The 23,103-nt window shown below is 33.9% G+C and overlaps 4 protein-coding genes across 4 annotated transcripts; 2 read left to right on the forward strand and 2 right to left on the reverse strand.

Moving 5' to 3' along the window:
• The first annotated feature begins 748 nt into the window (after window positions 1-748).
• LOC145006443 (uncharacterized) lies at window positions 749-2,225 on the forward strand. The gene is made up of 3 exons (XM_078965530.1): window positions 749-1,125; window positions 1,695-1,836; window positions 1,919-2,225. The coding sequence occupies exons 1-3, from the start codon at window positions 813-815 to the stop codon at window positions 2,046-2,048; spliced, it is 585 nt and encodes a 194-aa protein (XP_078821656.1). The 5' UTR covers window positions 749-812; the 3' UTR covers window positions 2,049-2,225.
• A 4,561-nt stretch (window positions 2,226-6,786) lies between these two features.
• On the reverse strand, window positions 6,787-11,007 carry LOC145005167 (protein PLASTID MOVEMENT IMPAIRED 1-RELATED 2-like). Its single transcript, XM_078964216.1, has 3 exons — window positions 10,856-11,007; window positions 8,175-10,135; window positions 6,787-7,598 (listed from the first exon to the last, which is right to left on the reverse strand). Exons 2-3 carry the CDS (start codon window positions 10,130-10,132, stop codon window positions 6,917-6,919), a joined length of 2,640 nt encoding a protein of 879 aa, XP_078820342.1. The 5' UTR covers window positions 10,133-10,135; window positions 10,856-11,007; the 3' UTR covers window positions 6,787-6,916.
• A 1,580-nt stretch (window positions 11,008-12,587) lies between these two features.
• Window positions 12,588-14,283, reverse strand: LOC145007077 (uncharacterized). Its single transcript, XM_078966075.1, has 4 exons — window positions 14,113-14,283; window positions 13,747-14,070; window positions 13,416-13,665; window positions 12,588-13,336 (listed from the first exon to the last, which is right to left on the reverse strand). Exons 1-4 carry the CDS (start codon window positions 14,281-14,283, stop codon window positions 12,588-12,590), a joined length of 1,494 nt encoding a protein of 497 aa, XP_078822201.1.
• Window positions 14,284-19,724: 5,441 nt separating this feature from the next.
• LOC145005979 ((S)-coclaurine N-methyltransferase-like) lies at window positions 19,725-22,265 on the forward strand. The gene is made up of 8 exons (XM_078965077.1): window positions 19,725-20,014; window positions 20,444-20,552; window positions 20,661-20,885; window positions 20,970-21,069; window positions 21,153-21,263; window positions 21,483-21,566; window positions 21,671-21,729; window positions 21,835-22,265. The coding sequence occupies exons 1-8, from the start codon at window positions 19,828-19,830 to the stop codon at window positions 22,025-22,027; spliced, it is 1,068 nt and encodes a 355-aa protein (XP_078821203.1). The 5' UTR covers window positions 19,725-19,827; the 3' UTR covers window positions 22,028-22,265.
• Window positions 22,266-23,103: the final 838 nt, after the last annotated feature.

Raw genomic sequence — 23,103 nt, forward strand, 5'->3', positions numbered from 1 at the left:
TTGGCGTTACAAAAGGGTTGGTCTATAGCATGAGCTACAAGCCACAAAATAAACCCAAAAGTCCACTCACAAGTCTTCCTTTTATCATCACCTTCAGTCTATTCCCCCTCGGTCTTTCCTCACAATTGACTTTTCAAGTCAATCCTATTACTTTTCAAATACAAAGTTCCATTTTTATACTAACGTGCTTATCTTGCACCAAAGTTTTTTTGTTTTTTCTTTTATAATATTTAAGCATATCTAATTATTTTTTATACAATAATAATCTTACAAAAATAGTATATTTGACTTCTAGATTGTGTTTGTTTTATAGGATAAAATAGAATGGGATAAGATTATAAAAGCTTTTTAGGTTTAAGAAGATATTCATGTCTTTAACACAAAACAAATCGTTTTCTCATTTGGTCCATCTTTTTGGGTGTGACACAAAATTACAGTTATTATCCATTGACATAATTTAATACATATCAAACACAGTATAAAACCGTCATGTCTTGTATATATTACTTGAGAAACACCATCCTTAAGTGCTTATATGTTGTTGCCTTAGGTGACGCATGAGCTTATTAGTTACAAACAAGCATCATCCTAGTCCCATCAATTTACCAATTTCCTACACAGCTTCCTAATTCTATTTTCTTATAATAATGTGCAAAAACTAACATCATAACCATCGTTTTCAATAGTTCTCATGGGACCAATTAATGCTTTCAAACTTTTAAATAGCAGCCTCCACTGCCACGGCTACACACGACACACTACGAACCTTCTTTCATGCTTCTAGGAAGGTAGCTACGAAACCTCCATTAGAGATGATATATCATCAAGAACAGCAAACCCTCAACTTGCATATCAAAATGAATTATTATGATCATCAAATGTCTAAAGCCTACAGTTACAGATCAGTAGACTCGCCTGACATGGACTATGATGTTCCAAACCAGCAAACTTATGAGTTTGTTGAGAGCTTTCTCAGCTTTGATGATTGGATAACTGAAGATAAAGCATCCACTGTTCCTGAGTATCAAGATCATACTCCCGTTCACCCCTCTGCCACCATTGAAGATGGTGGTCTGTCGATCGGAAGTAGCAGCAGCAACAGCCATCTTCATGGAAGTAGCGGCAGTAAGTAAACTCATTTGATCTTAATTAACATCATATATAGGAATTCTTTTTCGTATACTAAATCACACACAAGTAAAACGATCTAGGGTGATCTTTGCTAAAACCATCGAGGGTTCAAGATTGCGTAAATTTAGTGTTGAGTTTCAATTCCAATGCCCGTTGGGCTCCCCTTCTATACGTCCACCCCATCTAGATTACTTATTTTCATGTCACATGATGCTTTTGTGGTAGGGTAGTAATGGAGTAGGGTTACTACAAAAATATAATCCTTTTACATAAACATTTATATATCCTATTGTTAACCATTTTAATTAGTGATTTATGTCATATATAATCCACAAATACAAACATACACTTGCACGCGAAAAAACAAATCCCTGGCTACAAGCTATAAAGAATCCATATTATTTGTCGGGTTCATGACTATTCTTTTCTTGCTCCGGACATTTTAATTTACCTTTACCATATTAATTGTATAGCATGTTGGTGGGGGGTGCAAGGGGGGTGTTTATTCGATTTACAAACATGAAGTATCTAATAAGCGTTTTTTTTTTTTTTTTTGTAACTAGGGGCCACAGGATTTGGGCATGCTCAAAATGGCAAAAAAGAGAAAGTCGCCTTCAAAACTAAATCCCAAGTTGAGATCCTAGATGACGGTTTTAAGTGGAGGAAATATGGCAAAAAGATGGTTAAAAACAGTCCAAACCCAAGGTACATGTTGATTATGTAATTTCATACAAACTAATATAGTTCATGTTGGGAATTTGTTGACATTGTATAAATATATTTGCAGGAATTATTATCGTTGTTCAGCAGCAGGATGTTCGGTGAAAAAGAGAGTTGAAAGGGATGTAGAGGATGCACGATATGTAATCACAACCTACGAGGGTATTCACAACCACCAACGCCCTTCTAACTACTGATAGCTTGTACTACGATTTGTTAATGTATCCTAAAGTATAGTAGTTTTTCTAAGCTTACTCCATCACTAGCTTATTGAAAAGAAAGTTGTAGTTCGGTTACTTATTTTCTTCAACCGACAAAGGTTATGAATCGTTTTAGAATATAATTGTTTTTAACTGCTATGAAGCAGTCTTTCACATGGTTGTCCTAAGTTTACATAGATGAAGTATTAGCTTTAATAGGTTTATATAAGTTCTGGCATAGTGCATTACATTTCTTGTTATGTGGACATTATGATTTATCTCTTTAATGTTGAGAGAGACCTTTCACATGGTTGTCCTAAAGTATCCATGGATAAAGTATTTGCTTTAATAGGTTTTAGTCCTGGTATAATGCTACAATATTTCCTGTTATGCGGACATTGTGATTTATATCTTTAATGAGAGAATGAATTACCAAATATTTGGTAGTTGATTGTGTGGGTCTCTCTCACATTAAATAGGTAAATGATCACAAGAAATGTTTGGAGAATTATGCTTCCAAAATTCCAACAAACAATAAACTAATGCAAAATTCTCCTTTAAACAAAAAGTAAACACCATGGGGCCTAATCCAACAACCATCCTCTAGCATTACATTAGAAAATACACAAGAGTTTTAGTAAAAAAACTAGATACAAATCATCCACCAGATATCAAGGAATTGGAATGTTAATTATACTCAGAACAACAAACCGAATGATTCATGTCATGAATCAGCTCTTGAATCCTTCAGATATTCATTCCACATCAGTTTAATGGCCTTTCGACCTCCTTCTAGACCCTCAAAACGGTACTTCTGAGATTTATTTTTGTAGGGAATGAACTAGCTTTGAAGATATATCATTAGGACTCATTTTAGGCTCTATTTATAGGTTACAGTGACGCCACGACATGGAAAAGGACTTGTCACGCCATGGGAGATGGAATCCTTGTTGTCCATTAATTTTTTGGTTTTCCAGGCGGTGGTGTGGGAACTGGGAATCGGTATTTTTCAAAAACACAAAAGTTGTCCAAAATTTTGCCTAGTTTTCAAAACATCTTGAATCTCCTTGATCGAGTTACGAGTCATTAGATACATTCAAAACACTAAGGAGCGGTCAATCTGTCAACAACATCTTTTTTGCGTATTTTTCAACTCCGTTCTCCTCCTTTTGCATCTCATCTCTCATTTTAATTGTAATTGAACATTTCAAAGCATATTAAGTATCATAAATCTTAAAATATATCATTTTAATTAAATATATTAAGATAATTGTCTAAAATATATAGTTAAATAAAGTCATATCAACTACATACATACGTGAATGTTATGATCCAACCATATCCTACACTCATTTTCATTGATATAGTGCAACTACAGTCTTTCATGTTATTATCCAACCATAGTCTTTCATGTCAGTGCTATGATCCAACTATAATATTTCATAAAGGTGTTATGATTCAACCATAGTCTTTTATACAAGTGTTATTATACACCCATAGTCTTTCACGCACAGTCATAAAGACAGTCAAGCGTACATCGACACCTAGTGTCCTACATAGTATAGTGACAAAACTTACGTCGCAGAAACCCAAAAATCACAACTGCATGCTAATAAAAGTAAAGGTCAGTCTCATGATCCACCTAGACATTAGATAAAAGTCAAACCTCAATCTATGACCCAAAATCCTAAAGTTTGTCCCATGGTCAAACTTAGTCAAAAAGCCAAACTTATGGCTAAAGGCTCCCTACGCCATCTTCTGCCCCCCCCCCCCCCCCCCCCACACACACACACACACATACCCACACACCCACTATAGGACAAAATAATCGACTTCGGAACAAAACATAGGTGGATCAAAAAACCTAATGATGCCCCGACGCTCCTAAAAAGATGCCCAGGCTAGTTTCCAAAGCTTATTTTGACTTAATCCATTAAGTCAAAGCTCCAACTCTCAGAAATGATTCTTAATGATGCTTTAATGGATAAAGTTTCCAACTTTATCCATTAGAACACCACAAACAAACTATATCTAAAGCCCTAGTTTCCGAAATATCCAAGATTGCATTTTTCTTCAAGGATGGAATTAAGAGAGCACATACATGTACTCTAAACTCCAAAAAAAGGTCAGATCTGAAGCCAAACATGATTTTAAGATAATGGAGTTGTCCAAACTCCATAGATCAAGCCATAAAAGGGAACAAAACATAAAATATTGTACTAAAACTCCAAATACTCTTAGATCTAAAGGTGAAAACCAATAAAGCTTGAATCATTAAAACATACCAAGGTCTAGAAGATGAATGAGAGCTGATTTCTTTAGTTGCAAAGCTTTAATGCCAAATCTTTCAAGAACACTTCACTCTAAAGTCGTAAAAATGCAACAATATGGATGAGAGGAGGGGGGAGGAGCTCAAAAACTATGAAAGGGAGGCTAGGGTTCCTTCAAGGTCAATCCAAGGTTAATGGAGGCAGGGAAATGATAAACACTTGGAGTTAATGCACCTTAAATATCCTCAAAACCCTAAACACATTTAACCCATGAGTCTGGGCGCCCTAACGCCCCTAAATGGTGCCCTGGTGCCTTCAGTATAATTCCATAAATTTTTCATGTTTTTACGATTAATTCCTTCAAGCTTCAGTTTTCACTTCTACATTTCCTTAGACTTTAAAACCATCGATAAAAGTATGGGAAAAGTGTAATCAAGACTTGGGTGTTACAACTGATAAAATTAATTTATAAATTATTAATATTACATATTTTGTTGTTAATATAAACATGTTTATAGTAAAAGTAAAATATGAAATCACATCAAAATACTATAACTATATTTATATTTATGGTCTTTTTAATTACCCCACATTTTTCTATAAATGCCTAAAGTTCAATTGTTTAAGAAGTACATTGTACTAACTGAATCTCACTATGATCAAATCAAAATAGTATAAATATATTTACATTTGTGGCACTTTAAGTTATCTCCCATTTTAATATAAATGGCTTAATGTTCATTTGTTTAGTAAGTGTGTTGTATTAATTGAATCCCAATATGATCAAATTAAAATGATTTAACTATATTTTCATTTATGGTCCTTTAATTTACCCAACATTTTACTATCGATGACGTAAAGTTCAATTATTTAGTATTACCAAGATTTCATGATGTTCTTCATCAACAAGAGTATTTTATCAAATCTAGTTTAGGACAAAGTCTGATTATTTCATGAGTTACAAAACAAGTTATTAGCAAATTGGGAATTGTACGCAATGATTTTTTAGGATTCTATAAATAACTTACATCACTCGTAGAGTTTTAATGGATTGGGTTCTGCACAAAATGAATATTAGATGATTATGTCGGATACTGGTTTCCTCATTACTAACAAGTATGGTGTAATCGTCTATTTTTCAGATAAGCAAGGTTCATCGACTTGTTTTCTGTTTTAACATGGCCTGCAAGAAATCTCTCATCATAGATCTATTGTTATCGTCTACGTTCATAATGACCATTATGTGAAAATTGATTTACAAGAATTACATCTAACGCTTACAGTTTTGTCCATTTGGCATCACAACAGATCAAAACGTTCAGGTGGATGGGAAATAATATATAATGTTCGACTAAATGCATATATTCCACAAATGCACCACGTAATAATTGTATTATTTATATAGTTAATGTCCCTAATAATTAATAAAATTAATTTATAAATTATTAATATTACATATTTTATTGTTAATATTAATGCGCTTTTAATAAAATTAAAATATAACACTGTTTGACAAAACGATGGTAAATAAAAATTGTAATTTTTATTTATTTTAGTTGTGTTGGTCAAAAATAGTTGTAACTGTGTTTTTTTAATATGTTTTTGTTTGACGTTAGTAATAATAAAAGAAAAAAAAAAAAAAAAGCTAGGCATCATTGATATGACAAATATCATAATTTACTAATTGTCTTAATCAACTAGTTGTGGCCGAGACGACCATCTCTCGTCTAAGAAATAATCGGAGATTAATACTAGCTTAATCATTACGGAAAATAAAAATAAAATATTGATATGAAACTAAACAAAGACAAATAAAAATTCAATAATTATGATAGTACGTATAATATTAATTAATTACAAATATTAATATAATAATTAATTAATCAAAACAAAAACAAAAATGTGAAAAATAGTTTAAAAAAAAATATACTATCATATCATTGATTAAAGATAATTATTATATTTTTTAATATTTGTTTTACTTGACTTTACTATCATTCGTTTTGACTTAATTATGAGGTTGGTTAAAATACATCACAATTGACTATATAAACACTCTGTTTAATTATTTAATTATTTTGATTGGTTGAAATTATATTATTTTTAAAGAAAATAATAAATAAGTTAATGATAAGTTAACTTTTGATTTTGGTGTCTATAGAGTATAGTTAGCAATTAATAGTGGTTTTGACTTTATTATCGGTGCGTATAAAATCACCCAACAGATGTGACCTTATTTTGGCCATGAAACAATTTGGTCTTATTACTAGGCATAAAAAGGCTTTTTATTCTCCTTTACATGTTCTAATCAACTAATCCTTGTGTCCCAAAAAACAATATCAAGCACTTCTAATTTTAAGCTATCAAGAAAATGTATCAATATCCTTTGTAAAAAAAACCTCCCTCTAAAAATCCAAATCTTTTATATTGACTATTCACAATCAATATAAACAAGGACATACAAATCAACAAAAATAGGTCGCTATTTCTTGTATTTAACCTTTTTAATCATACATACCTATATATCTCAAGAAACAAATATCATATCTACCTTCATTATACCACAAAATTCACATGAAAATATGTTACTATTTCTCATTTAAATACGATATCAGGGTTCCTTACGTATAAACTCATTCCCGACAACTCTTTCCACTTAGAAACTTCACCATGAACATAAGAAGAAACACTCCACAATGTTTCTTCATGCTTCATGTTCATAGATCTTATAGACGATTTCACTAAAGCATTTGATTTGGAAAATTGACGCCTTTTCATCTTTCCATTCATCCCACTAGAATGCAACCATCTGGACCCCGATTGGTTCTTTTGAAGGTCGACTCTAAACCCCGTGACATGAATCTCATTAATTTTAAACACGGGTTTGATTGTGGTTTCGGTTTGATCCCGCTCAACATGAATTAATGCAAACATTGGAATGCCAACGGGTTCATAGTCTCGGAACGGGTCTCTGAGTAATAACCGTAACGCTAACGTGAAATTACTAAAATGCCCATGATTTTCCGACCTTAGACACTCGTCCAATGATACAGACATGGCTAATAGTTTTTCGATGTCGGTATTGCTTGTTGAATCCGAGTTGACAGTGATGCTCGAGGGAGGTTCTTCGGTTGGGATACCGGATTGGATTCTTAATCCTTCGATTAAGAGGTGTTGAATTTTTTCAATTGCTGAAGGGGCAATTTCGTCCACTGAAACATATTCTGAATTGATCTCGGGGTAAATGAGATCTGATTCGGGAAGTAATTCATGCCTCCTGCTTAAAATATTGCATTCGTTAGGGTATGTTTGTTACACATACGACAAAAACTGTAATTTATTTTCCCACACAAAAAGGTGTTACAAGGTGGAATAGAGACTCACTCTCGATCTCGATCTCGATCACTTGTCTGTGCAAAAGACGAAAATGCCCTCCTAATCCTCATCATCAAAAATAGCCATAGAAAGTTTGTTTAGTCTTGTCCAGTTCAATTTAGTTCCATCCTACACATGCAGCCGAAGGCTGCATGTGTTACACTGACTGAACTGGATTGGACTGGACAGGACTAAACAAACTTTCTATGGCTATTTTTGATGATGAGGATAAGGAGGACATTTTCGTCTTTTGCACAGACAAGAGATCAATATCAAGATCGAGAGTGAATCTCTGTTCCACCTTGTAATACCTTTTTTGGTGGGAAAATAAATTACGGTTTTTGTCTGATTGACACATCGGTCTCAGTCTCAGAACAAGGTTGTCTATTAAAACAGACATTGAAAGATTTGACAAAAAAATAAAGAATAGGAAATGATGTTTTATCAACTATAACTTGATTTAAATAAATCGACTAACCTCTCAAGCACCTCAATTTCGAATTCTTGCAATCTCCTCCCAGTAATTTCTTCCATGGGCATCAAACGAGCAGCCTGGATGATCATCTTTTCACCACCAACTGCCGCCCATTTCCGCATTATATCAAAACCATTAGACCCCATGGCCATAGGCAACACAACTGGGCTAGAAACTTGCACAATCAATCTCTCACCATTTTTAGCTCTTCTAAAAACCAAAGGACTCATAGATTTCAAAAAACCACCATTTCCCATCTTCAAAAACGAACCCAAACCACCGCCAATAGGCGGCAACTCCGGCAGCCTTTCCGGCGAACAATAAACCGGACTCCCAAACGCACCGGAATTCGTTCTTGGAGAGTTTTGAAATGCCCTCTCGTTTAACCCCCATTCCTCCATTAAAGCTTCGGTTTCTAAGTTCTCAAGCATTTTAGCTTTCCTTCTACTTATCAAAGACTCCCCCACCCTGGGCCCCACGACTTCCACTTCATCAATTTCTTGAAATAGAAAAGATGAATTGAAAACATTGGAAGTGTCTCTTTCCTCTTCTTCAACATCAAGATCAAAGTCGAAGTTTTTAACGACAATTTGAGTTTCTTTCTCAAACTGTCGCAAAAGACGCTCTCTTGGAGACTCCGGCTCACTATCAGAACCAAGAAAGTTCATGAAATCGTTAACGATGGTTTTTGTTAAGTCATCTAAGCTACGTGATCGAACAATTTCACTTCTTGAATTGTCTTCAAGAAATGGGTTTTTTTGAAATGAAAAATCCAATTCGGGTGATTCTGTTGAGAGATTTTGCAAAAATAATTCGAGCTCTTCAAGATTATCATCAAGATTTTCATCAAGAAAAGTCTCGGTTTCCAAATTACCACTTATTTTATCGTTATCTTCATCAATCGCGAATAATTCAGAAACATCAATTGTCTCTATACAAGAATTCTCAACAAATTCAACATTATCTTGATCTTTTTGAGCAAATTCAACACCTTTATCAATGAATGTAAACTCCTCATCATAAACATCATTTAAAGAACTTGGTTTCGGATCATCAAGTAACTCATAAAGTAAAGAAATCGATGGCCCAGATGTCATATTGAAAGATAAACTTGATGCGTGGGTCCTACGCCTCGAGTTACTAGGAATGCTTTTGACCCTTTGAAGCATTCCATTATAACTCGCCCCATTTCCTCTATCTTGAATCTTACCAAGATTCTCACTTCCTTTATATGGAATCATTCCAAGATTCCCGTTTACTTTATCAGGAATCTTTCCAAGATTCCCAGATAAAGAAAACCCAAAACTCACATTTATTATCGCGCCTTTTGCCTTACCCATAAGCTTAAAACTCGTTTTCCACTTTCCATTTCGGTTCTTTTCTTCTTCTAACTCCATTAAAGTTAGTGGAAGCAATCTTGTGAGATCAATCCAATGCTTCCCAAGATCTAAACTTGGAGCACCAACTAGTGAAACATAGAGTAAAGAAAGCTTAGGTTCATATTTAGCTAAATTATCATGATCGGTTTTACCTATATATATTGAGCATTGATGACTCAATGTCTCTTCAAACCCTGCAAAACCTTCTTTAACATGTATCGAACGAGTTTTTAAAACCTCGTGTTTTCTTTTCCAACAGACACATAAGCTAAGATCATTGAAATTTAATGGCAATCCTTCTATGGAATGGACATGGAGAAAGAAAGAAGAAGTTAATCTATGATTTCGGATATGAGTTAGGGCTTTTAAAGGCTTCCATTTCCATATAGAAGATTTCTTCTGATTTGATAAGACATTGTCGTTTACATACTTTGATTTTCTTGGGGTTTGATCTATTGAAGGCTTTGGTGGGTCGTGTAGATATAGGGCTTTGCTTATTTCTTCTATATCGTGCAATAGCCTTGAGCTTCCAAAGTCATCAATGGTTATCTTTGAAGATTCCTCCTCATTCGGCAGCATCATTATCTTCACATAAATTCAACAACAATATCAATTTAAAAAGCTAGTTTTGATATCTTTAGAATTATGTTATTGAAGTATGCTAGAAATTTAAGCACCAAAAGCAGCCGATAGCCACACTAAACAAACAAAGAAACTACAGTGCAAAGGCAATGAAAATGTAATGAAAGTAAGGGTGTACTTTCATCTTTTATAAGAGGGAGTTTGAATTAGCATTTTCAAAATGATTATTCCAACTTGAAGAATCAAAATCAGATAATTAAGTGCTTGAAGTTGCGATAATTAGGTAAATCTACATTCAAATTTGCTAAAGTACACATCGGAAACCCCCATAATTTGCTACAGAATCCGATTAGCTAAATAGTCATCTGACGTCTGAACCCTCCTGGTTTTCTACCCTTTCATTCCTAAAAGAAGCTACATTTCATTCAAATAATCCGACATGAATCTCTCTAACTTTACCCTTACATAGATAAACCACAAATATCATCAAATATACGATTAGATGGGGTTTCCATCAACAATAACAGATAAGAACTCGCAAAGGAACGAAAGATAGATCAAATCATTCAATTTCGAAGTTATTTATGATTATCGCTTCTCGATTCGATTTCGTTTTGCAAAAGTTCATACGAAAACACATAGCAGATGAAAACCCACTGCAAATCACTGGAATATATACAAGCAGTATGGAAGTTTTGAATTAGTTGTTAAACTATAACTTACCACGGTTGGAGGAGCTTGAAGCAACAGAAGAGAAAGAGGAATGGTGTGAAAAACGATGGAAACAGTTGGGATTTAGGCATATGAACCTATCAGGTCACCTCTCCCTTTCCGGCTTTTTTCGAGGGTTTCTGGTCTAAGATATTAATTTTGTCTTTATAGTCCTTATTTTGTGCCTTTTAAAATTTATGCCATCTAAATATCCACATGTTTTAAAAAGGTTTTTCGATTCTTGAATATCTTAAATAAATGTCAAAAACTTGTTTCCATAGCAAACTTGTATATTTATTAGGTGATGGACTCGTCTGAACACCGGGATGAATATTCGACACTAGTTTATAATCCGTGGAAACCACGATTATAAAAATAATTAAATTTTTATAGTAAAAATTCAAAATTATTAATCAGTAATTTTAAATAAATTATTAATTTAAGAGATTTTTTTATTAGTTATGTGAAATTATAATCGTTGATTCAAATAAATATGTAAAATTAAGACAAAACTGCAAATTTGGTCCTTGTGGTTTGCCAAAACCTTTGGATGGGGTCCAAATAGTTTCCAGCTTGCACCAAAGGTCCAAAATCAAGGTTTTCATGGGTTTTTAGTCCATTCCGTCATTAACCGTTTGTTTGGAGCCGTTAATGCCTTCACGTGCCCTCCATGTGAGGGCATTTTGGTCATTTTAGGTACTTATTTTAAATAATATCATATTTCTCCTTTATATACATACTCATACGCAATCCTCTTCCTCTTCTTCATTTTTATTTACAAAGAAGCAGCAAAAAGGGCTTCTTCTTCGTCTCTCAAAGGATTCTTCTTCTTCGTCTCTCGTCTACTTCTAATGCTACGAGATTCAAAAATGGTGCTCTGCTTCTGTGGGAATGTTGTTGTTGTGCGAACCTCATGGACTTCACGAAACCTTGGTCGTCGTTTCTATGCATGCCCTAAAATGGTAAGCAAACTCATATTAGGTTATGATATTTCGGTAGTTATGCAATAACTCTTCTACTTTAATGTATTCTTGTAGGGATCCAGATGTGCATTTTTGGGGTGGTTCGATCCCCCTATGTGTCAAAGATCAATTGTTATCATACCAGGATTGTTGAGAACAATGAATAGGTATGAGGTTGAAGTGGGCCAGCTGAAGATGTGTTTGCTTGTCTCGTGGGTTTTGTTTCTGTTGTTTGTGCTGTTTTGGAAATAGGAATTAGAGGTTAGGACTTTTTTGTTGGTAGTAACCACTTAAAAATGTTGTCTTTTGGTGCTAGAAGGTTTAATTGTGGTTTATATATGTTTTTGTTGGTAGTAACACTTAAAAGTGTTATCTTTTGGATCATTGTATATGTAATGCTTTTATGACAATGGGAAGTGTAATGGTTTTATCCTTTTATGAATATGAAATTATAAAGGTTTGATCTTGACATGATATGCAAGTGTAATGGTTTTTCTCTACGTTTGAATATGCAATTGTAATGGTTTTATATGCATACATTAAGTACATTGCCATAACATCTTCATGCTTTGACAGTACAACATAAACAAATAACAAACAACATTACCAAAAGGGGACCATAACAGATAAATGTCAAAACACAATCATTACCAACAAAGGGCATTAAAGTACATTATCAAAAGGGCATCAAAGTACATTATCAAAATGGAACAAAAAAAGGCAACAAAGTACCAACTAAAGTGCATTAACAAGTCTTGACAAACATAAAAAGTACTTAAACATCAATTCCCATCTTTGGCCTTGCAGGTCCTGGCATTGTGACCCTTTTGCTTACACTTACTACATGTCACAGTCAAAAACTTCCTGCTCAGTGATTGAGTTTCATTATCATTTTGACTTTGACTGTTTGCTTGCCTCTTACATTGCTGGATTTCAATCCTTTCCTCTGTTGTAATCCTTCTTTTCTTTTTTGGTCTGCCTATAGCTTTGTTGTGTGGTGGAGGCACAAGAGTTGTTGGGCAGTCACTCTTAGGCCACATGGCTCTACCTTTGATAGGCTCCACCTTGAAGGAGTACATCTCTTTCCATGTATCAAGCCAATACACCTTATTCACATAGGTGTATAGTTCTCCTACCTTTTCATTGTTGTCTGCCATTTCATTTAGGCTTGCAATAGCATGTTTGCAAGGAATTCCAGTAAGCTCCCACTTTCTACAACTACACTCCCTTTTCTCCATGTCCACCACATGTTGATCATTCCATGGACCTTTAACCTGATACTTTTGTCCCCCATTCCATCGTGCATGATACTTACTAGCTAGTGTTGTGTTTGCTTCCAAAATCCTAGTACCAGTTGGAGTTAATGGACCTTGACACTTGTTTAACACCTTCATCACATTGCATACTCTCTTCATAAGGTACTCTCTGATGAACTCCAAACAACTAATAATGGGTTTGTCTCTCCCTTTTACAAGTTTGCTATTGAACACTTCATAAAGGTTATTCAATAACATGTCTGAAATTGCCCTTCCTAATAGTTCATTAACAAAACAACAGTTAGTGTATATCTATACTACAATAAAAAATAAGACAACAAATTGAGAAAATACCTGAAAAATGACTTCTAGCCCAATGATGTGGAGGGATTTTCAAGAGCCATTGATATGCTTCTATGTCATAATTCCTTAGCTCTACCATTACAGCTTCAAACTCTGGTATGGTGGTGGCTGTAGCACACCTCCAAAAATACTCCTTGTACTCTGTAGTCTTAAATAACTTCCTCATGTTCTGGTATATGTGTCTAATACAGAACCTGTGTTCTGCATTAGGGAACAATTGTTCTCTGGCTGGTAGAAGACCCTGTTGTCACCAAAACAAAATAAGAAATTAGCATTAGTTTGTAATGAAACTAGTATGCAATATTAAATGTAACTATAGTACCTTTTGTCTATCACTGATAAAGGTGAAGTTGGAATTTGAATACAAGTCAAGATCTTCTGCAAGACACTGAAGAAACCATTTCCAACTTGAAGTGTTTTCACTTTCAGCAACAGCATATGCCAATGGGTAGGTTCCATTGTTGGAATCAACACCAACTGCACTTAGTATTTGACCTGGGAAAGGTCCCTTCATGAAGGCTCCATCTAAGCCTAAAAATTCTCTCAAACCTGCCTTAAAACCTTTCTTCAAAGGACCTAAACACACGTATATTCTTCTGAATTGCCTGGTTGGGGATGAAACCACAGGTTCTGAAACCACATCAATCTTTACAGTTGTACCTTCATTTGTCTTTTATAGCTCTAGTACATAGTCTCTCAAAGCTGCATATTGCTTTACGTAATCCCCTGCAACATTTTTGGTGGCTAATGCTTTTGCCCTAAATGCTTTCTCTTCTGAAATACTAACTCCATAAGTTGATTGGAGTTGCTCTTGTAGGGCACGAACAGGCAGTCCAGGATTAGCTTCAATCTGATCCATAATACGTTTGGAAAGAAATGTTGCTGTGCAAGATCTGATTTTTCGTGTTTGGAGGCAGATGTGTTTCTGATTATAGGTCTTAATAAACCAATAGTCCTATTCACTTGACCTAGATGCATGAAGTTTCCATGTGCATTTAACTTTATCTGAGTTTACATCTTTACCCTTTACCTTTTTCCCAAAGGTAGGTCCACCTACCCCACTTGCATTTAAAACTACAGTTCCATCACAAACAGCTGTTAATCTACTCTTGTCGTTTTTTGTGAATGAGATATTCCTCCTTGTCTCTAAAGCATGCAGGTCAATTTTATCTTTCAATTCTTTCTTGGCTTTATATTTCTGCCCAATATGAAAAGCTACCTTGTGCACCTCACCAGCAGAACATAAGGTTTGTTTCCCCAGCTCTTTGATCATTTCTCTTCTTTTCCTGTTGTCCCCTGAGTCATCACTTAGTGAATCCCACTCGTCATTTTCAATTACCTCCAAATCATCTTCTTCATCACTATCTTCATTTCTTTGACATCCATTGAACTCTGCTTCTGTATCAATATTTAGATTGAAATCCTCCATGTCAACATCAACATCTTCAATTATGTTGTCCTCATCAATCATAAAGTCGCTATCTTCATCTTCACTGTTTTGATTCTCAAACTCAATGTCATCAGGCTCCTCTTGTCTCCACTCATCATTGAAAGGAATATTATCTTGGCCTTCAAACCCATTAAATGGGATGCTATCTTGGTCTTCAAACCCTTCAAAAGGTTGAAAGTTTTTCATTAACTCATCATCTATGTTGATGTTAGTTGAAAATTCATTGACTCCTTGAGGATCATTATCCATGACAACTCTATACCCCTCATCTGCAAATCCTTCTACACCCTCACCATTAGATTTGTTCACATCAAGTTCTTCATTCACATCAATCTCTTTGTTTAACTCTTTTTCTGCATCAACTACAACAAATTCATCTACAAATCCTTCTACACCCTTACCCTTATCAACTTCACCACTTGCCATTGTTTTTTTAGCACCTTCCCAATCCAAGTTAAGCATTCTACTACAAGACGATGCCCCTTTACTATGTTTCCAACCTTTAGACCTACTAAATTCAGGTGTTGCTGATTTGTATAAGGTTAATGCTAACCCTAAATCACCCTCACCAACATCAATTTGGATTGGAGTTACCACTTCATGAGCAACTACAGGTGATGAGGGTCTAATGGAATCCTGCTTCTCCATGTCTTCTATTATAACCCTTCTTGGACCAGTTGGGGACATAAAATATGTAAGCAAGTTCGTTTGACCATGCTCTGTGTACACTTTAATCATTTTGTTATTATGGGTAACATACCGTGAGAGATTACGCACATCATCATCGTTACCTAATGCTCGGAGTCCAAAGTCGAATCCTTCATTAGGCAAACGGAAATGGTAATACATGATTTCAGTACCATCATACCCTAATTCTCTCATCATCAAGTCTAGTTCATGAACAGAAAATTCATCAATGTCGACAACATCAAAGTACCTTACTTGGCCATTAATATACCTGATATTTGGAAACTTTGTGAAACTCCCTCCGTGATGAAGTTCAATAGAGAATATGTTGGGGTAACCATCTTCAAAACAGAAAGAGACGATTATTAGTTAGAGTTTTTCAAAGTTTGAAGCTTGATCATAAAATACAGAGTTTTTCTAAGTTTGAATCTTACCATAAACTTCTTGAATGTTGACAATCTCTCCAACATTTCTAAGTCCCCACATTTTCAAAAGCATGAACACAATCCAATTTTCAGACGATCGTTAGGGTTTTTGCGTTTGAATCAAGAGGTATGAGTAGAAGACGAAGGAGTGAGTACAGTCTGCAATCTTATTAATTGAAGTGGCGGCAACGGAGGCTAGGACCTAAAATGACCAAAATGCCCTCACATGGAGGGCACGTGAAGGCACTAACGGCTCCAAACAAACGGTCAATGACAGAATGGACTAAAAACCCATGAAAACCTTGATTTTGGACCTTTGGTGCAAGCTGGAAACTATTTGGACCCCATCCAAAGGTTTTGGCAAACCACAAGGACCAAATTTGCAGTTTTGTCTAAAATTAATTTTTTAATATATATTAAATATTTTTTATTTGTGAATTAATGAAAACAATAATAAAAATTTTAAAATTTAAAATAGAGAATAAATACATTGACAAATAGCATCATATTAATGAGATGGTCTAATAAATTTAAAATGGAGAACTAATAAATTGACAAGTGTCAACACATTAATTAAGATCTCTAATATGGTGACACATGGCAAAAGAACTACTCTTTTATTAGTATAGGGATACATATATTTATATATCTTATATATAGATATATGATTGAAATTAAAGTCAAAAAATTATAAGGCATACGAAACACAAATATTTATCTATATATTGAATGTTGTGAGATATACTCAAACATCATCAATCCAATCTTATTAACAAATATCGTATTTACAAACATCGAAGTACTTTATTGACATGAAATATATTTTATTTATTTATATTCAAACGTAAAAACTTAAATACATATTAAAACATTATTTGTTTATAAATAAATAAATAAATCAAGATGTTTTTTTCTTCTTCAAAACATCCTAATACATCATCTATAGACTTAATAAGAACATTGTCAATACAGTTTTGTTTTATAATAAAATGTTATTATTAATTCTATGACCTTAGAATGTGTTTTATCCTTCATTTTACCTCAAGTTGTTCCATTTCTTTTCTCTGTTGAGATTGAAGTAAAGTGTTGCTATCTATCATCAACCTGGTGTGGTGCATCTGTTTCTCATTATAATATTCCAAAAACAAAGTCATGTTGTGTTTGGAGTCTTTCTCGGGAATTATATTAGTTTACATATGGAAAGAAGAATGAAAAGATAGAGGGGGGAGGGAGAGGACACAAAAGAAAGATGAAAATGGTATAATAACAGTTAGAACGCATGGATTTAAAAGGGGCAAGAAAAAACAGTTTAAACAGCAGATGGTTCTTTAAGCAACCCATAAGTAAATGTTTCATATAAAAAGTAGTTAAGCTTCTTATAATTGCATTCAATCAACATGTTTACACTCTCTAAGCATGTAGACACCAAAGTGTTTCATGCAACCCTAGAAATTGTGGATAACATGTACCTTTTCTTGTATAAAGTTACGATTAGCATACACTATCACTTACATATCCCTAAAATTGAACTGCTACAAATCCACTTAACAATAACATATCCACTGGAAGCAACTTTAATCCTTTGTAATAGAATTGAATTGGAGAGAGAAATTCAACATGCTTTGGAGATGGATTGTGAAAGTATAAAAATGGTGCAAGACACATTGGGTGTAATACACATAGTTTGATAATAGAAAATAACAATACTCTTAGATTTTACTACCTCCCCTAATTTTACAGAATTCACACTTATCATAAGCAACCATTGGAGTTTGTCGAGATTGATTAGAGGAAACAACAAGAACAGCAAGAGTGGAAGTAGAAATGGAGGTTGCTTTAAACCCTTTTATGTGCGTGAGACTTGATACGAGTTTCTTCAGCAATCAACTCATGAACAACAGGATCCACTGAGGGAAGGGGGAGCGGTGAAGAATCGTTCCATGTAGACCTTCAAAATTAAAATGCAACGCCATCAAAAACTAGACCAAACATTGTTCTTCCTTCCTAACAACATAAGGCTCAAAATCTTTTAACTCTTTAGATTCAATAAGAGTCAATTGATCCCACAAATCAGACATAACAACATAGAAATCTTGAATATTCTGGTCATTTTGTTGAAGAGCATGAATATTATATTCCAACTGATATTGTTTAGCAAAGTTGAATTGAGTATAAAGGCTCTTTAAGTGATTCTAAACTTTCTTTGTTGTGTCATATTTAGCCAACTGCATACCAATAGACTTTATATCAGAATTGTTAATCCAAGTAATGACCGTGGAGTTATCAGTCTCCCAAGCATCAAACAACAAATCGAAATTCTTAGCTTGAGGCATTGAAGGTTTGGCTTTAGTCTCAATGACATAACCCCACATATTCTTACCATGAAGGAAGTTGTTTATAACATAAATCCAATATGTATAATTCTTTCCATCTAGTCGAGTACTGATTGACTGAAGGGAATCATCATTTACAGTCATGTTGACAATGGATAAATAACCACAACAATAGACAACCAATCAGAGAATGAGAAGAGCAACAAACCAACAGAAGCAACCAATCAAACAGCAACAACAAACTAACATCAACGAAGGAACATCAAACATATTGAAAACGAAATGGCTACAATAACCCTAGAAGTTTTCAAAGGAGCAAGAGATCGATCGGTGCCACAGATAACCGTTGCAAAACCTTCTAACAACGTATCAAACATCCGCTCTGATGCATGATTATATTACAATATGATTATTAAAAGAGAGAAATTACACGGTTCTCAATGAAAAGCATAAAAACTACAAACAAGAAAATGGAGAATAAATACTAACTAAGACCAAACCCTAATCAGCTAGAAGCTAAAAGGCCCATAAACATATAGGCTAACAACATATGAGCTAACATTTTATACAAATAATATACTTCAAAGGTATTTTATTTTGTACTAAAAAAACATAATGATATTTTTTTGAACATTTTAAAATTTTCCTTACCCTTTTAAGTCATTTATAGTTACTCTACCGAATAGTGTTTACTAGTGAAAGTAAACCATTAAAAATGTCGACCAACCTCCTCTAATTCTAGCTTAAGAAAATTTTCATCCAATGCCCACACGTAACTTCTAATAGCTTAAGAAAATTTTCATCCAATGCCCACATGTAGACACCAAAATTTTCTTAACGTCAATTGAAAATAATGAAAACCAAATATAACCTATGATTTGGTTGATGCATTATAGAAAGTGTCCAAAAACATGCAAACCAAAGTTAAACTATTCATGTAATTAGAGGATGATGTAATTGGAGGATTTAATGAGGATAACAAAACATCAGTTGAAAGTTGATACCGAGAGTTCATCATCTTCATTTCTTGTGATCAAGCACAAATTAAACTAAGATATATTTTACTATGTGATCAAGCACCAATTATATTAATAATATACATAGAGATAGAGTGACTAAAAACACGACTCTTCAAATTGGTTATGGGTTCATAACATAAACGTTAACGTGAGGGGGGTGAAAAAGACTAAAAACTAAAAAGCCCTCACATAGTCACATGACATATGTGATGGCTTTAAAGTAACGGAGAGGCATACACGATAACAACTACAGGGACCAAAAGTGCTCAATTAAAAAACCATAAAGACAGTCGACATTAATTTTCCAAAACTTGAAAAAACTGTAGATATGTCCATACCTGAGTAGGGACTATTTCTGTCATTTACTCTATAAACAATTGAAAAGTTTGGTGAGATCAATTATTTGTCTAAATTTCACCCGCCATAAGTAAACTGTAATCTTATCTTCTCCGACCACTTTCTCCTATCTTCAACGCAAAATTCGCAGAAATGAGCAACTTACTACAGGTACCCTACAACGCCACCGTGAAGCTGATGCTAACTTCCCTCGAACGCAATCTGCTTCCAGACGCAGTTATACGCAGGCTCACTCGTCTCCTTCTAGCTGGTCGTCTTCGAAACTGCTTCAAACCCACCTCTCAAGAACAACTCCAAGACCTTATGGCTTTTGTTCATTGTAAGATCATATCTATCTAATCTAACTCTCTTATTTGTTTTCAAAACCCAATGTACCTTTATCTTCGAATTGTTCTACCGATTTCACTTAATTACCGCATTTGTTTCACTTTCACTTTCCCAAATTTGGGATAATTAGACATGTAGTTTTACGAATCTTCCTCTTAGCACTAAATTGGAGTTAATTATGGAGCAACAGTAGCTGTGTATGGATTATTGAAGGAATAGACTGATTTCTAGGAATGTCAAAACCCGAATTTAGCAAACGATTTGGAAACCTATTTGGAAGGGTGAAGGGTCCGATTACAATATGCTCCAATTAGAGGGACTAATTATGTAACTGAACACGATTTTAGTGTCTTCTTTCCAAAATTGGGAAGAACATATATGATTCATTTATTTATTTGTGAAATTATTGGTTATCTTGCAGCATTAGAAGAAATGCCAATAGCTGTGAAGACAGAAGATGCTAAAACTCAACATTATGAGCTTCCTACCTCCTTCTTCAACCTTGTGCTTGGGAAGAATTTCAAATACAGGTATCAATCTCTTCATTTTTTCCAAATACTGATTCAAGATTGCATAAAATAACTAGCTAGATTTTATAATAAACAAATCATTGAAAGTATGTTGCATTTTTTCTGTAGCTGTTGTTATTTTCGTGACAAGTTGAGCACATTAGAGGATGCTGAGGTGGCAATGTTGGAGCTTTACTGTGAAAAAGCTCAACTGAAAGATGGGCATACTGTTCTTGATGTTGGATGTGGTTGGGGATCTTTAATTATATATATTGCTAAAAAGTTTAGTAATTGTAAAGTTACTGGAATTTGCAATTCAGTCACCCAAAAAGCTCACATTGAAGATCAGTGTGGGTAAGTCCTAACTTTTTACAAAATTTCCCATGATTTATGTTCTCAACAATAACAAAATAAAATTTATTATTTTTTTTGATACAGAAAATTTGGTCTGCAGAATGTGGAGATAATTGTGGCAGATATTAGCACATTTGAAATGGAAGGATCATATGATCGTATATTTTCAATTGAAATGTTTGAGGTATAATAAAAAGTAAAAACATGTTAAATTTCTTATGAAATAATATAAATAAAATTTATTATTTTTTTTATTGGCTTTTACAGCATATGAAAAATTATAAAGATCTTCTCAAGAAGATATCGAATTGGATGAAAGAAGATGCTTTTCTCTTTGTTCATTTCTTCTGCCATAAAACATATGCTTACCACTTTGAGGTAGGCATGCTAAACTTTTTTATTTATGATGAGTATGAGGGCATTAACGTCTTTTGTACAACGAGTCTTTGTCACTTGTTGTTTCACCTTTTTCTCCCGTTGACATCGATACCAATCTTAAGGGATGTTTGTCTGGATAAAGTGTTGTGTTTCTTTTCTAGACTGAACGAGACTAAATGACCGTTTTACCCTTACATTTCAAATAAACAAATTTCACAGGATGTGAGTGAAGATGATTGGATAACTAGGTACTTTTTCAGTGGAGGTACAATGCCTTCAGCAAATCTTCTCCTTTACTTTCAGGTTATCTCTCAAAATCCATTCTTAGTAAAAGACCAAAATACCCTCGTTAAAATAATAATATCTAAATATACAAGGCTTCATTAGATGTTTAATTATTCGTGTAGGATGATGTTTCTGTAGTTGACCACTGGCTTGTGAATGGAAAACATTATGCACAGACAAGGTAAACAAAGAATGTGGCCGGTTTCTTACACTTAAGCCCCTAGTAGTTTCGAATCTTACATTTTAGCCCCTTTAATTTGTGAGATGGTTTTGTTTATGATATTAGTGAAGAGTGGCTGAAGAGAATGGATAAAAACATGGCATCAATAAAGCCGATAATGGAGTCAACATATGGGAAAGATTCAGCAGTCAAATGGACAGTGTATTGGAGAACGTTCTTCATTTCAGTTGCTGAATTATTCGGTTACAATAATGGAGAGGATTGGATGGTTACACATTACTTGTTCAAGAAAAAATAATGGCAAAATCTTGAGGCTTTGTTTGTTAATTTGACTTGACAAGCTTTCTAGGGCTAATCCTGATGATGGGGATGAAAAGGGTATTCATATCTTTTGCACAAACTAGAGATCAAGGGCGGGTGTCTAATCCCCTTGCCCCATCGTCAGTCAAAGTCAAAGTCAAATGCAGTACAATAAATTCAATCTTGTAATACAAGAAAAATATGTGCTTTCTTTAAGTTTTATTGGTTTTCGATAATTTTGGAAGTTTAGTGATGTGTGTAGGGTTTTGATTACAATAAAGTTTTGATTAGTTTTTCATTCGAATTGATAGTTGGTGTGTTTCAAAGCATGAGGATATAGGGTTATGTTCTACACAATTGAATCACAATATAAATGGTTGCATCGTTAACAAAAATCATAGACTATGTAACATAAATAGACTGGATTGGATTGGATTGGATAGAATTGGACAAGCTTTCTTGTCAAAATGATAATAACAATATTGATTTTGATCTACAAGTTATTTTTGTTATATTATTATCGGTGTTATTAAGCATGGCAATTGTGGTTGCAATTTTCACAATACTAAAGTGATACCATAATAGTTTGCAAAATGCAATGTTCATTACCTATGAATGACCGAATATATACAGAACCATCACAACAAACTACCTAAAATACAAGAGCATAAATAGGAAAGGATATACAACAATAAATGAGATGTATATATACGGTCTAATAGTATTTTTCCTATTTTGTCCTAAAAAGTTGTATACTTTAAGGGGTGTTTGAGATTGTTTATTTAAAGTGTTTATTGACTTATTACGTTTTGATACCACTAATAAACAAAAATTTTAGGGGCGTTTAGTTGTGGAAAAATGGATCAATTTTCAAAAAAGTTTTCCAAGAAAAATGAGAATTTTGAAAACGCGTTTAGTTCGTCTATTTTTCAAAATCTTTCACTGAAAATTTTCTAAAATTACAAAGAAATTCGAAATTTTTGGAAAACCAATAATTATTGTTTTCCACACTTTCCTAAATTCCAAAATTTTTCTAAAATATAAACACACACTCACTCCTATCTATACTTACCC

The sequence above is a fragment of the Lactuca saligna genome, chromosome 7 (genome assembly GCF_052625555.1).
Source record: "Lactuca saligna cultivar CGN05327 chromosome 7, ASM5262555v1, whole genome shotgun sequence".
NCBI lineage: Eukaryota > Viridiplantae > Streptophyta > Magnoliopsida > Asterales > Asteraceae > Lactuca > Lactuca saligna.

What these genes read in the sequence shown, in the direction of transcription:
- LOC145005979 (XM_078965077.1), top strand. Translation starts at nt 19,828, where the DNA reads ATGAGCAACTTACTACAGGTACCCTACAACGCCACCGTGAAGCTGATG. An exon ending in GGGAAGAATTTCAAATACAG is followed by an intron (nt 20,553 to 20,660) that starts GTATCAATCTCT and finishes TTTTTTCTGTAG; the next exon opens with CTGTTGTTATTTTCGTGACA. An exon ending in TTTCAATTGAAATGTTTGAG is followed by an intron (nt 21,070 to 21,152) that starts GTATAATAAAAA and finishes TGGCTTTTACAG; the next exon opens with CATATGAAAAATTATAAAGA.
- LOC145007077 (XM_078966075.1), bottom strand. Translation starts at nt 14,283, where the DNA reads ATGGATCAGATTGAAGCTAATCCTGGACTGCCTGTTCGTGCCCTACAA. An exon ending in ATGCAGCTTTGAGAGACTAT is followed by an intron (nt 14,071 to 14,112) that starts GTACTAGAGCTA and finishes ACAACTGTAAAG; the next exon opens with ATTGATGTGGTTTCAGAACC. An exon ending in TTATCAGTGATAGACAAAAG is followed by an intron (nt 13,666 to 13,746) that starts GTACTATAGTTA and finishes TGGTGACAACAG; the next exon opens with GGTCTTCTACCAGCCAGAGA.
- LOC145005167 (XM_078964216.1), bottom strand. Translation starts at nt 10,132, where the DNA reads ATGATGCTGCCGAATGAGGAGGAATCTTCAAAGATAACCATTGATGAC. An exon ending in GAAATTGAGGTGCTTGAGAG is followed by an intron (nt 7,599 to 8,174) that starts GTTAGTCGATTT and finishes TATTTTAAGCAG; the next exon opens with GAGGCATGAATTACTTCCCG.
- LOC145006443 (XM_078965530.1), top strand. Translation starts at nt 813, where the DNA reads ATGATATATCATCAAGAACAGCAAACCCTCAACTTGCATATCAAAATG. An exon ending in TCTTCATGGAAGTAGCGGCA is followed by an intron (nt 1,126 to 1,694) that starts GTAAGTAAACTC and finishes TTTTGTAACTAG; the next exon opens with GGGCCACAGGATTTGGGCAT. An exon ending in AAAAACAGTCCAAACCCAAG is followed by an intron (nt 1,837 to 1,918) that starts GTACATGTTGAT and finishes ATATATTTGCAG; the next exon opens with GAATTATTATCGTTGTTCAG.